General features: G+C 37.7%; 1 protein-coding gene across 1 annotated transcript; it reads left to right on the top strand.

The window, feature by feature from the left end:
- The first annotated feature begins 2,652 nt into the window (after positions 1 to 2,652).
- Positions 2,653 to 4,524, top strand: LOC142163397 (uncharacterized). The gene is made up of 2 exons (XM_075220680.1): positions 2,653 to 2,992; positions 4,346 to 4,524. The coding sequence occupies exons 1-2, from the start codon at positions 2,653 to 2,655 to the stop codon at positions 4,522 to 4,524; spliced, it is 519 nt and encodes a 172-aa protein (XP_075076781.1).
- Positions 4,525 to 13,190: the final 8,666 nt, after the last annotated feature.

The raw sequence follows: 13,190 nt of genomic DNA, 5'->3' as shown, positions 1-13,190 counted from the left end.
CAAAGGTGACAGGTGGTGGAATGAAGTGGTCCAAGTCAAAGTGGAAGAGAAGAAGACGACGTACCTGAGGTTAGTAGGGAGCATAGACAAGGAGGAGAGGAGGACGCACAGAGAGAGGTATAAGGTATCTAGGAGGGAGGCAAAGTTGGCGGTCACAGAGGCTAAGACTGATGTGTTTGTTTGTTTGAATGAGGAACTGAGGGACAAAGGCAGGGATAAAAAGATCTTCCGGCTGGCCAAGGCAAGAGAGAGGAAGGCTCGGGATATATACCAAGTGAGGTGCATCAAAGATGAGGACGACAGAGTATTGATGGGAGAGGCCCAGGTTGAGAGAAGATGACAGATTTACTTTCATAAACTGTTGAATGAAGATGGGGACGAGGATATTGTGCTAGGTGAATTGGGGCATTCCGAGTGTTACCGAGACTTTGGGTACTGTAGACGCATTAAGGTTGAGGAGGTCGTAGGGGTTATGCGTAAGATGAGTAGGGGTAGAGAGACCGGACCAGACGAAATTTCGGTTGAATTTTTTAGAAGTGTGGGTAGAGCAGGCTTGGAGTGGCTGACTGGGTTGTTCAATATTATTTTCAGGACGAAAATGATGCCGAATGAGTGGAGGTGGAGTACGGTGGTACCGTTGTACAAGAGCAAAGGCGATGTCCAGAATTGTAACAACAATAGAGGTATCAAGTTAAGTCATACCATGGAAGTTTGGGAGAGGCTGGTGGAGAGGGTGAGGAAAATTGTGTCTATATCTGATAACCAGTTCGGGTTCATACCGGGTCGTTCAACTACGGAAACTATCCACCTTATTAGGAGGTTGGTGGAATAGTACATGAATATGAAGAAGGATCTGCACATGGTGTTTATTGACATGGAGAAAGAATATAACAAGGTACCTAGGGAGGTTCTTTGGAGATGCCTGGAGGCAAAAGGTGATAAGTGGGAATTTTGACTACTTATTAGCGCCTTTTAACTTTTGTTTTAGTCTAAAAGTGTTTAATTATGTTCCCAAAACTGATGAAATTTGCTAAATTACAAGAATATTGGAAGATGGACTCCTGAGATAAAATCTAACTCAAAAGGAGTAATCTAATTAAACTCAAGGCCATAAATGTCACAGAGGCTCACAAGTGCGGACCGCAGATGATGAAGGAAAGACCAACAGACCTTTGTGCAAATTGCGATCCGCACATGAATTATGCGACCGGAAAAGATGGCTAGGAACAAAGTTCAAAGAATGTGCAAAGTTCCAAGTTTTCAAGTCCTCAAAAGTGCGGACCGCACAGGAATTGTGCCGCTGCAGAAGAAGTGCCTTGCGGCCACAGACGTAAAAGTGCGGATCGTAGATGGCCAAGGTGCTACCGCAGTGACAAATCTACGGACCGCAAAAAGAATGCCTCGCAGCCACAGATCAGATTTATGCAGCTGCAGACCTCCAGTTCCTGACAACTTGAAGAGATCTGCGAACCGCACACGATTTGTTCAGCCGCAGAACCTTCTAAAGGGCATTTTTGTCCGAAATTTCCAGCCTTATATAAATAGACGAGTTTAACAATTTTAGGTCAATTTTTGACATCAGCAATTACAGTAGCCGTTTCTCTTTGCCTCTTTTAGTAGTTTTTCTTATTTTGGAATATTTTAACATAGATTTTATCATTTGATTTTACAATATGAGTTTAATTAGCATTTCTTCTTCTATTTCTTCAATTTCAAGCATGAATAGCTAGATGTTTACTAGGTTGTGACCCAACCCTAGTGTGTAAACCTTATGGGTGATTAATTTTATGCTTGTTTATGAATGTATTTATTATTTAGCTTGGTTCATTCTTTGTTTGTGGAATTAATGGTTGCAAACATTAATTAATGCCTATTTGACTTAGTCTAAGAGGGACCTAGTTTAGGTTAACTTAGCTAGCAAGGAATTGGGTCAATTGAGAAATTGATTAACCTAGTTAAAAGGTTCAACCTAGAGATAGTAACAACCCTACTTGAGCTCTTATCAACCGTTTTGGTAGATACCCATTTGGTATTGAGAAAGCCAAATTGCGCAAAGCTAGTCTCTCACTGAGAGGTATTGAGTGGGCAACATAGTGTTGTGAGCTATAATACACCCCAGTCAATAAAATGAGCATAAAAGTCTTTATCCCATTAGGCAAACACCTAGTTCATGATCACAACCCTAGGCCTTTTTATATCTTTGGAAAATACTCAAAAACAATCTTCTCTAGTTTTAAATCTTTAGATTTGCAATTGTTAGCTTAATTTTAGAAGTAAAAACAAAACCTTATTTGTGGAAGTGCAATCTAGATATTCCATTTACTTATTCCGAATATATACTACGAACTCCCATCTTAGCTCCTTATGGAATCGATCCCGACTCCTTGTTGAGTTTTATTATTGCATACGATCGTGTTATCTCTCTTGTGAGGTGTGCATTTGGACGTGATCAAAATGCATGCCGGTTGCTTACATTAGGGCGATTAAGGACATGTATGATGGATCTAAGACTCGGGTTAGGACTGTAGGAGGCGACTCAGAGCATTTTTCGGTTGTTATGGGGTTGCACCAAGGATTTGCGCTCAGCCCATTTTTATTTGCCCTGGTGATGGACGCAGTGATGCACATATTCAAGGGGAGGTTCCATGGTGTATGTTATTTGCTGATGACATACTTTTGATGCGAGGTGGTGTTAACGAGAGGCTGGAGGTTTTGAGACAGACCCTTGAGTCTAAGGGTTTCAAGTTTAGCAGGACTAAGACAGATTACTTGGAGTGTAAGTTCAGCACCGAGTCGAGGGAAACGGGTGTGGACATGACTCTTGTATCACATGTCATCCCCAAGAGACGCAGTTTTAAGTATCTTGGGTCCGTTATCAAGGGGGGTGGGGAGATTGACAAGGATGTCGCGCACTGTATAGGGGTGAGTTGGATGAAGTGGAGGTTAGCACCTGGAGTACTGTGTGACAGGAAGGTGCCACTAAGGATCAAAGGTAAGTTCTATAGAGCGGTGGTTAGACCAGCCATGTTGTATGGGGCAAAGTGTTGGCCGGTCAAGAACTCTCATATCCAGAAGATGAAAGTAGCAGAAATGAGGATATTGAGGTGGATGTGCAGGCACACTAGGATGGATATGATTAGGAATGAAGATATTTGGAAGAAGGTGGGCGCGGCCCCGATATATGAAGAGATGCGGGAAACTAGGCTCAGATGGTTCGGGCACGTGCGGAGGAGAAGTCCGAACGCCCTAGTAAGGAGATGTGAGTGGCTGGCTTTAACGAGTATGAGAAGAGGTAGAGGGCGGCCCAAGAAGTATGGGGAAGAGGTGATCAGGCAGAAGATGGCGAGGCTTCAGATTTTCGAAGACATGACCCTTGATAGGAATGTGTAGAGGTCTAACATTAGAGTTGTAGCTTAGGAGGTAGTAGAGCTCTTGTCTACTTCGTACCGGGTGAGAGGCTAGTCTTATAGGGTTGTGTCCTATAGTGCTAGTGGTTATTGTTGTGTCCACACTTTCTTTCACTTTTCATAGTACCGAGCTTTTTTTACGTGTTACTGTTATTGTTTTTCATCTTTTTTCTGGTACTTATGATGTTGTTACTATTTTTATGCTTTCTTTTGTTGGTACTGATATATTGTCTTTTTTGTCTGCTTGAGCCGAGGGTCTATCGAAAATAACTTCTCTACCTCCTTTGGGTAAGGGTAAGATCTGCGTACACTTTACCCTCTCCAAACCCCACTTGTGGGATTTTACTGGGTTGTTGTTGTTGTTGTTGTTGTTTGTCTAAGTTTTGAAAAAGAAAATTTGGGATTTGAGAGTGGATCTGGAATCGGATTTGAAAACAAAACACATATATGAACTCGTGGGGTTATGGGTAGTCGAGATCTACCCTTGAACCCAGATTTTGACCGGGCGGGCCTGTGGTTGACTTTTATTGAATTTTTATGGAGGTAAGTATCTTGCCTAACCTTGTGTGGAGGAACTACTCCTTAGGATTTGGTTAATTTTGTTATTTGAATTGTGTGGAAGACGTTTATATGAGGTGACGAGTGTGTACATGAGCTTATATGTAGTATGTTGACCGGGTTAGACTCTTAGGCTCTTTCATGCATTAAAATGACATTGTCATATCATGTTATATATTTCATTATTAAATTACTCTAACATGCTTTACCTGACGTTGTTAACTCATGTTCTATATTTTATTTCCAAACTTGCACTTATATGCCTTAATTGGCATTTTTATCTCTCTTATTGTCATGTGCCTCTTTTATTTTGAATTAATCTTACTTGAAGTTGTTATTTCATTATATTTTTTCGTGTTGAACTATCCTTATGCATTTAGACATAGCTGCTATTTTATACTATCTTTTCATTGTTAAGCTTATATTATACACTTGGATTGGAAGTAGTCATTTTGTAGGAACGCCTTTATTTCTAGTTATTGAAGTTGAAGCTATGAAAACTATTATCACGTTGAGGTTGAAGCTATTGATTATGGAGATATCTTTCCTTGTTGAGTAATTCTCGTTCATTCTTGTTATCATTGAGATATTATATATTATTGTGGTTGAGCCGTGGGCTATATGTTGTGGTAATCTTGGTATTATTGATGTTGGCAAGTGCTGTGGCATATGGGCACGTGTGGTGTGAGTTGACTATTATGTTTTGATATTGATGTGTATGTGGCGGTATAAGAATATGGGTTAATGTGCATGCGGAGATATAAGATGGGATTTATGCGCGTGTTGCTAGTAAGGGAATTACTTGGTGCCACACGGTGAGATAAGGGGCTAAAGCGCATGTACACTACAAAAAAACTTGAATTAGCTACGAACGTCATCGCTAATCTGTTGCTAAAACACTCGTAGCTAGAAGAATTTCTTGATAATCCGTAGCTAATCCATCGCTAAATGAGACTAGTGACGGATTTTTCTGTTTAGCTACAGAATTTGTCCGTCGCTAAAACCTGATTTTTTAGTAATGGATAGCTATTTCAGAAAAATATTTTCAAAAATATAAATGCAAGGCTCACGCGGCGATATAAGAAAGATTGTAATTGTGATTTGTGAGATATGGATATGAGGTATGGTGTCTCGGTTGTGATTCTTGTTGCACCTTCTGTGTTAGGCTTGTTGGTTGAATAATTTTGTTAATTCTTCATTATTCTTACTTGTGTTTTGCCCGTATTTGATTGCTCGTCGTTCTTATCATGTATCCTTTCCTTGTTTTCTTTATTGCCTTAAATTTCGTTGTTAGCCTACATTGTTGCATTGCCTTGTTGCCATTCATTTCCTTGCTTCCGTTATTAGATTATCTTATATTCTATTCAGTTTTCTTATCCTAGTACGTGTTTTGACCTGACCTCGTCACTGTTCTACTGAGGTTAGACTTGATACTTACTAGGTGTACTGTTGTGGTGTACTTATACTATACTTCTACATATTTATTTTGTGCAAATCCAGGTACATCCGCTCGTGTCGAACGTCAGTGATTGACCAGTTATTCCGGAGATTTCAAGGTACACCTGCCAACGTCCGCAGGCCTCGAAGTCATCTTCTGCTTTAGTTGTATTACTGTTTATTTCCTGTTCAAACAGTATAGTATCTCAATATTATTAGTGCACTCTTTGTAGAGTTTATGACTCGGTTCCACCAGGTTTTGGGAGTTATTTGACAGCTGTACTGTTTGAGTTTTATTATGATAGTTTAACAGTTTAAGTTGATATTTAAGTTGTTATTTCTGCTATTTCTCAATGCATGTTAGGCGTCTTAGAGCCTAGGTACCATCATGACATCCTAAGGTGGGAATTTGTGGTCGTGACATGCCCGCATCCATTAAAAGATGTAGCACCCCTGACAAAAAAAGCATAAGTACATGTGAAATAGTACTCGTATGTGTAGCTAAATTCCATCATGTAAAACATGACAAGGAACATATATGGAGGACAACATGGAATCGTAATGTGAAATGAAATACAAGTAAACATTTTATGAAAAGAAATATTATAGAACTTAAACCTTTAAACAAACCTTTTTGTTTTAGGTGGGAGTTTTCAAATCAGACCAAAACCATCACAACCATGTGTATCTCATAGAGCCCCGTACTTGGCCCGTATCGAATAGGGTGTCTCACCATAATATCGTATAGGTGTTGACCATGTATGCTAGCAAGAGAATTCCCAATCAAGGGAAACCATTTAAGGGTGATTATGATCATATGCCGGCACGTGTAGTTTTGGGTATTTATAAATAATTCTCAATGACTAAGAATACTATATATCCTACATGAGAATCTCTGAATTCCACGAGTACGGTGTGTCAATTTTAGTATTAAGATGTTATAAAAAGACACTAATTCATGGAAAAATCTTTCCTAGGAGTGTATGGGATTTGGGGATGCTCCTCCTTCTCTACAATGGAAATCCTGTCCAATAAGTGTTTTATTTTGTAATGATTCAGCCGATCGTTTTGGATATTTGAGCCTCGTTCTCCTATTTGATGCTTCTCGTATACTTGTTTATTATTATGTGACTTGCGGGATGATTGATTTGATTGAGCACGTTTAAGTTAAGTAAATCTGTCTGTCTAAAGGGGATATGTTTATTAATGCTGAAATATTTTCTCGTTACCCGCCCAAAGGGGGTAATATTGTGAAGGCTCACGTTTGCTGTCCATAATTAACTTATATTGCATTCTTCATGGTATTTCAATCTTGTAGAAGACTTATTTACCCACAGATAGTGTGAGGCCTTAAAGTTAATATTTTAGTTTAGTGAATCTACCTACCTAAAGGACTGGAATATTTTCTCATTAATTACCTGCCTAAAGGACGTAAATGAAGGCTCATACCCTTAGACCATCATAACCAAATAATCCTGTTACATTCCCCTCATTACCTTGTCTCACATAGAGCAAATATCACCAATAAAGATTTCTTACTATTTGTAGATGAAACTTGTTAGCCATAAACGATAACAACCTTGCAATATCTCCAAAAATTTACTTGTGTTGAAAGAATTATACTGATGAGAGAAATATCTGTTGTATTAATTATTTCTCGTTGAGATAGCATTTGTTGTCTTTATTTGATATATGTTTAGCTTTCTATTCAGTTGCTAAAGATGATTTATTATCATAGTTGAAAAGGTCAGTTATGATAGTTGGTAAACTTCAACTATCACGTAGCTCATATGGATTACTATGGTGTTTGACATTAATTTTGAGAATCATATTAGAAAGATTCGACTGTGTCTCTCCTGCACCTTTTTTTGTCTCTGTGTGAGTATTTTTCGTCGCATGTTGTTGAAGGACGGATTACATGTGAGCTAATAATGGTCATTAGTGAGAAATAGTAAGATTGACAAATTGAAAAGATGTGCATATTCCATGCACTATAGGACCATAAATGAGTTGAGAACTTGCACGAATTTTAATAGTGAAGAATAAGAGAGTTTTTGATAATGAGGAGTCTGAAGTTGATGATCTTATATATATATATATTCATCGAGTCTATCCTTTTCATTTTTTGTTGGAGTGAAAGCATATATTGTTCTCATACATAATGGATCATTTTTCACTGACACATAGTATTTTAAAATGTTATATTTGATCATACATCTACAATATCTTTGACGATCGAAAATGCATTTGACAAAAAAATAAAATAAATATTAGTTTCTCAACGGGAACATTTTCTATGAACTAAATTATGACTTTTCATGTACATGTGGTTATCATTCTAAAAGATTGCATATTTAACAAGAGTATTAAGAAAATTCTTAAGATCGCATGTATTGAATATGTATTTATGTGAAATCACGATTGGAAGTACATTTTTGAGTTCTGCAAAATATATATTAAGTCATGCTTAAAATTGTAAATGAATCTGTTGATTAGTAGTAGTGAATTTTGTATTTATTACTCCATTTGTTTATGTTATAATGATAAAACTCAATATCATTTATAAAGTATGGCAATACAATTATATTTTAATGGTTGAACTCCGAGAAGGACGTAAACTGTATTGCGATTTTTTAAACAGTTACGCTAAATCATCATATAACACTCTTTGGAATTTATTTGAATCGATAAATGTATATTCAGAATGATACCATTGGAGATATTGACATATATTGGCCGTAATATATTTCATGTTGTCTCCTTGTTATTTGATCATCTCCTTGATGATTTGTTAACAAAATGATCAATTTGCTTGATCCGTAATGGAGAGACACATTCTTATATGTCTATGCGTAGAAAATGGATCGTAATAATCATACTGTCACAAGATGTTTGACTTGTTTGTTTTTTATGTTATTGGTAGGTTTGAGTTGTAAATGGGACAATAGTTGATTATTTGTTAATTGATGCAAGTACAACTGCATTTCGACATTGATAGTCTAGTTTGACTAGACCATGTTGGAAGTGATGTTCTACCACTGTATGTTTGTGGCCACTTTGTTTAGCCCAAGAGTTATTTTATAGAATAATTTTTTAAAACTTTTAGTTTAAGATTAAGTTAATATTGTCTAAGTGGGAGAATATTGGAAATTTTATTATATGTGGACTAACATTAACTTGATTATTGTGTGCAGGAAAAAATTTATATATATCAATTTTAGGCAACGTGTAATGCTAAGTATAAATCAAGCTAAGTGCCAAACCGTGAGCTTAGTTGTAAATTTTACTTTGTAAACGGACTCTAAGATAGAGTCCCAACGTAACTCATTCTGTAATTGTTTGCATGGGGTGCAAAAATAGCATCAGACGTGTGCTTCTACAATGTATCAAAGATTCCATTTATTCGAAAGAGTGGATACACATCTGTCAACATTTCTTAATTTCTCCAGTCCAAAATTGTATTTGGACGTTGCCTGTTGCACCAGAAGTCATATGGGCGTCATTGGTGAACTTTATGCATTTGTGCCAAAAAAAAAGGGTGGAATAGCAGAAGCCATAGTAAAATCTATACTACTTATGAGTGTATTGGGAAAAAATTGAATTTACATTGAAGGTGACGTGGCATGACCCGAGGACTGGTCAAATGGTCAAAACATGATGATCTGTTAAGAGGCACGAGTGACAACAGATACGGGGAAAGGAAAGCTAAATAGGCACAAGAGGCAATTCGAATAATACAAGCTTCATACCTATTTAGGCCATTTAAAGCCAAGAGATCAGAAGGCATTGAAGACATGGATATGATGACAAAAAGGAGTCCAAATTCAATATTAAGTACCCAAGACGTTAGAGAATTGGTATTAAATAGGAATGATTGTGTAACGTCTTATTTAATGTCATTTATTGCTCATAATTGTTTCATTAAGGCTAATGTATTACTCCTTTATTTAGGATCAACTATAAAAGGAGGAGGTCAGGTCATTTGTAAGGACAGAGGATACCATCAACATTACATTAAAATACAAACTTATCTACTGCTTATTTGTCATTCTCAAAAAGTCTATTATTTCTTTTTCGTCTCCTGATTATCAGTAGCCCGAATTTCTATTTGTCTTTAACTTTGACCAAAGAATCATATTTTTGGTTAAACAAATTGGTTCCGTTACTGGGAAACTGATAATCTTTTCTTTGAAGCTACGTTTTATTCGTCTTTTATCAACATGTCAAACAACAACGACAATAACAGTAATAACACATTGGGAAACCATGAAATCAAATCCATCAAAATCAAGGTGACGTGGTTCCCTCCCCTCCAGATTCACCACGTCAATCTCGTGAAGGCACTCCTGCTACTGAATCCTGTGCTGATCAACAAGAACAATCTGAACACTTTGAAGGAGGTACAAATGGAGCTTTACAAAAGCTAATTGATGCATAGGTCGGCAAAGCTCTTCAGGCTCTAGTTAGTCGATTGCCTGCTGCACCACCCACACCAACTCCTAATAATAATACATTGGAGGATCCCCGTTCTGGTCTTGTTAATTCTGGGAATGGAGGAACCACCAGTGAACCACAGGAAGGGGGACCAGGTAATTCAAATAATTCCTATTTACAAAATTTAGTATTAACCTTGCAGAAACAGATTAAGGAACAAAATGAGCGTATTGAGCAAATCCCTGGAGTTCCGCCTGTAATAAAGGGACTTGACATGGACAAATACTCACAACAACCTTGGAAGCCAAGTGCTGCTCCCCTTCCAATTCCGAAAAAGTTCAAAATGCCTGACATCCCGAAATATGATGGTACTACAGACCCACGTGACCATGTGACTGCATTTACAACAGGCGTGAAAGGCAACGACTTGACCAAATAAGAAATTGAATCAGTACTGGTCAAGAAATTTGGAGAAACACTCACCAAGGGTGCATTAACCTGGTATTCTCTTTTATCTGAAAATTTTATAAATTCTTTTGCTGAGCTTGCAGATTCTTTTATTAAAGCACATTCGGAAGCTCAAAAGGTTGAGAAAAGAATGGAAGATATTTTCAAAATCAAACAAGGGGATTCAGAGTTGCTAAGAGACTTTGCTGATAGATTCCAGCGTGAAAAAATGACTCTACCCCGTGTGCCTGACAACTGGGCTGCAATAGCTTTTGCAAGTAATTTAAATGACAAAAATTCTGAAGCCACGAGAAGACTCAAAGAAAGTCTTTGAGAATTCCCTGCAACCATGTGGAATGATGTTTACAACAGGTATAGTACGAGGCTGCGAATTGAAGAAGATACCGTACCTAAGTTTCATCATGAAGAAAGGGGCTGTTCCAAAAGATCAGAAACCGGAAAAAGATCAGGTAAAAACAGGTACGATCCATATATGGGACCTGCAGGAAAAGACTCACGGTCAAAACAAGATAGCCAGCAATATGATCAAAAATCGAGGAACAGGGACTCTGGTTCTTCATCGAAATTCAGAAATGATCGGAACAGACAAGAGTCACGAGATGATGACAGAAGTTTAAAGGCATGATTCGGCGGATATAACTTTAATGTCACTACCTCCGAGCTCGTGGCTGTTTTGAGAAGCATGGGAGATAAGGTACGGTGGCCAAAAGAGATACAGTCAAATCCAAATAGACGCAATCCAGATCATTGGTGCGAATTCCACAATGATCACGGGTACAAAACTTCAGAATGTAGATTCTTGCAGAGTGAAGTGGATCATCTATTGAAGCAAGGGTACCTCACTGAGTTATTTAGTGAAAAGGGTAAACAAGCCTATATGAAAAATAGGCAAGAGCCACCAAAGCCTCCTTCACCCAAGAGAACAGTGAATGTGATAAGTGGGGGAGAAGATATTCACGGCATAACCTACATAGCTTCCAACAAGGTTTCTAAAGTAACAATTACACACGGGAAACGGGTACGGCAGGTTTTAGAAAATGAAAGTATTTCATTCGATGATGCAGATACCGAAGGAGTGATAACTCCACATAATGACGCACTGGTAATATCTTTACTTGTACATGATACTAATGTAAAACAAGTTTTGATTGATCCAGGGAGTTCTGTAAATATTATACTACTAAGGGTATTACGTGAAATGCAAGCTGAAGACAAAATGATACCCAAGGCGCATACCTTGTCAGGCTTCAACAATTCAAGTGTGGTAACAAAATGAGAGGTAATTCTAACAACCTTTGCTGCAGGTGTTGTTAAAGAAACTAAATTTCAGGTAGTTGATATGGAAATGGCCTACAATATGATCATGGGGAGGCCTTGGATCCATGATATGGATGCTGTTCCATCAATTCTACATCAGGTTGTTAAATTTCCATCACCGTGGGGGATTTGTCAAATTCGAGGGGATCAGCAAACAGCCAGGAGTATCAACGCTATAACAATTATGAGTACCGTAAACAAAGAAAAATAGCAATTACAGGAAACAGTTGAAGGTGCCAGCAATCAAACCTCAACTGAGCAAGAGAAAACAGATTTAGACTCAAGACTTGATACAATTCAAGAACCTGAGGAGAATGAAAATATCAAAACAACCATCGAAGAACTCGAGGCTGTGATATTATTTGAGCATTGGCCTAAACGGAAAGTTTATGTTGGAGCTAATTTAAACTCAAACATGCGAGGTATGTTAATTGAATTTCTAAAATCTAACGTGGACTGCTTTGCTTGGTCCCATGCTGACATGACAGGAATACCACCGGATGTGATGACTCACAAGTTAAACGAAGACCCATCCTTTACACCAATAAAGCAAAAGAAAAGAAAGCAAGGGGCTTTCAAAAACCAGGTGATTCAAGATGAGGTCCAAAAGCTATTAAAAATTGGGTCAATCCGCGAGGTAAAGTACCCTAATTGGTTAGCCAACACAGTTGTTGTACCTAAGAAAAATGGTAAGTGGCGAGTCTGTGTAGATTATACAGATCTTAATAAAGCTTGTCCAAAAGATTCTTTTCCTTTACCACATATAGATCAATTAATTGATACAACTGCAGGACATGAACTTTTAAATTTTTTAGATGCATATTCAAGGTACAACCAAATTAAAATGGACCCTAGTGAGGAAGAAAAAACTTCTTTCATCACAGACATGGGGACTTACTGTTATAAAGTAATGCCCTTTGGTCTCAAAAATGCTGGGGCAACCTAACAAAGGTTGGTCACCAAAATATTCCAGGAACATTTAGGAAAGACAATGAAGGTATATATAGACGATATGTTCGTCAAAACCCAGCAGTCTCATGATCATATTTCTCATCTATCTGTAACATTTGAAATTTTGTGAAAATTTAATATGAAACTCAACCCAGAAAAATGTGCATTTGGAGTTTCATCAGGTAAATTTTTGGGTTTTCTTGTTTCTAACTGTGGTATTGAGGTAAATCCTTCTCAGATCAAAGCAATAGAAGAAATCCCTGATATCCTTACTAATAAAAAGGAAGTTCAAAGATTAACGGGAAGAATTGCAGCTTTGGGGAGATTTATTTCCAAATCTTCAGAAAAATATTTTAAGTTTTTCTCTGCACTCAAAAAGCAAGATTGTTTTGAATGGAATGAAGATTGTCAACAAGCCCTTAGAAATTTGAAAGCTTATTTGTCAAAACCACCGTTATTGGCAAAACCAAAGGTGGGAGAAAATCTTCTCATCTATCTGGCTGTGTCTGAAGTTGCGATAAGTGCTGTTTTAGTCCGTGAGGACCGAGGTAAACAATATCCTATTTATTATGTAAGTAAGTTCTTACTAGATGCTGAAACACGATACCCACAGCTAGA

Source organism: Nicotiana tabacum, chromosome 8 (genome assembly GCF_000715075.1).
Source record: "Nicotiana tabacum cultivar K326 chromosome 8, ASM71507v2, whole genome shotgun sequence".
Classification (NCBI taxonomy): domain Eukaryota; kingdom Viridiplantae; phylum Streptophyta; class Magnoliopsida; order Solanales; family Solanaceae; genus Nicotiana; species Nicotiana tabacum.
This window is presented reverse-complemented; position numbering and strand designations above follow the sequence as displayed.

Coding starts and splice junctions, on each gene's coding strand:
- LOC142163397 (XM_075220680.1), top strand. CDS start 2,653: ATGTTATTTGCTGATGACATACTTTTGATGCGAGGTGGTGTTAACGAG. Junction 2,993..4,345: donor GGTGCCACTAAGGATCAAAG/GTAAGTTCTATA, acceptor TTATGCATTTAG/ACATAGCTGCTATTTTATAC.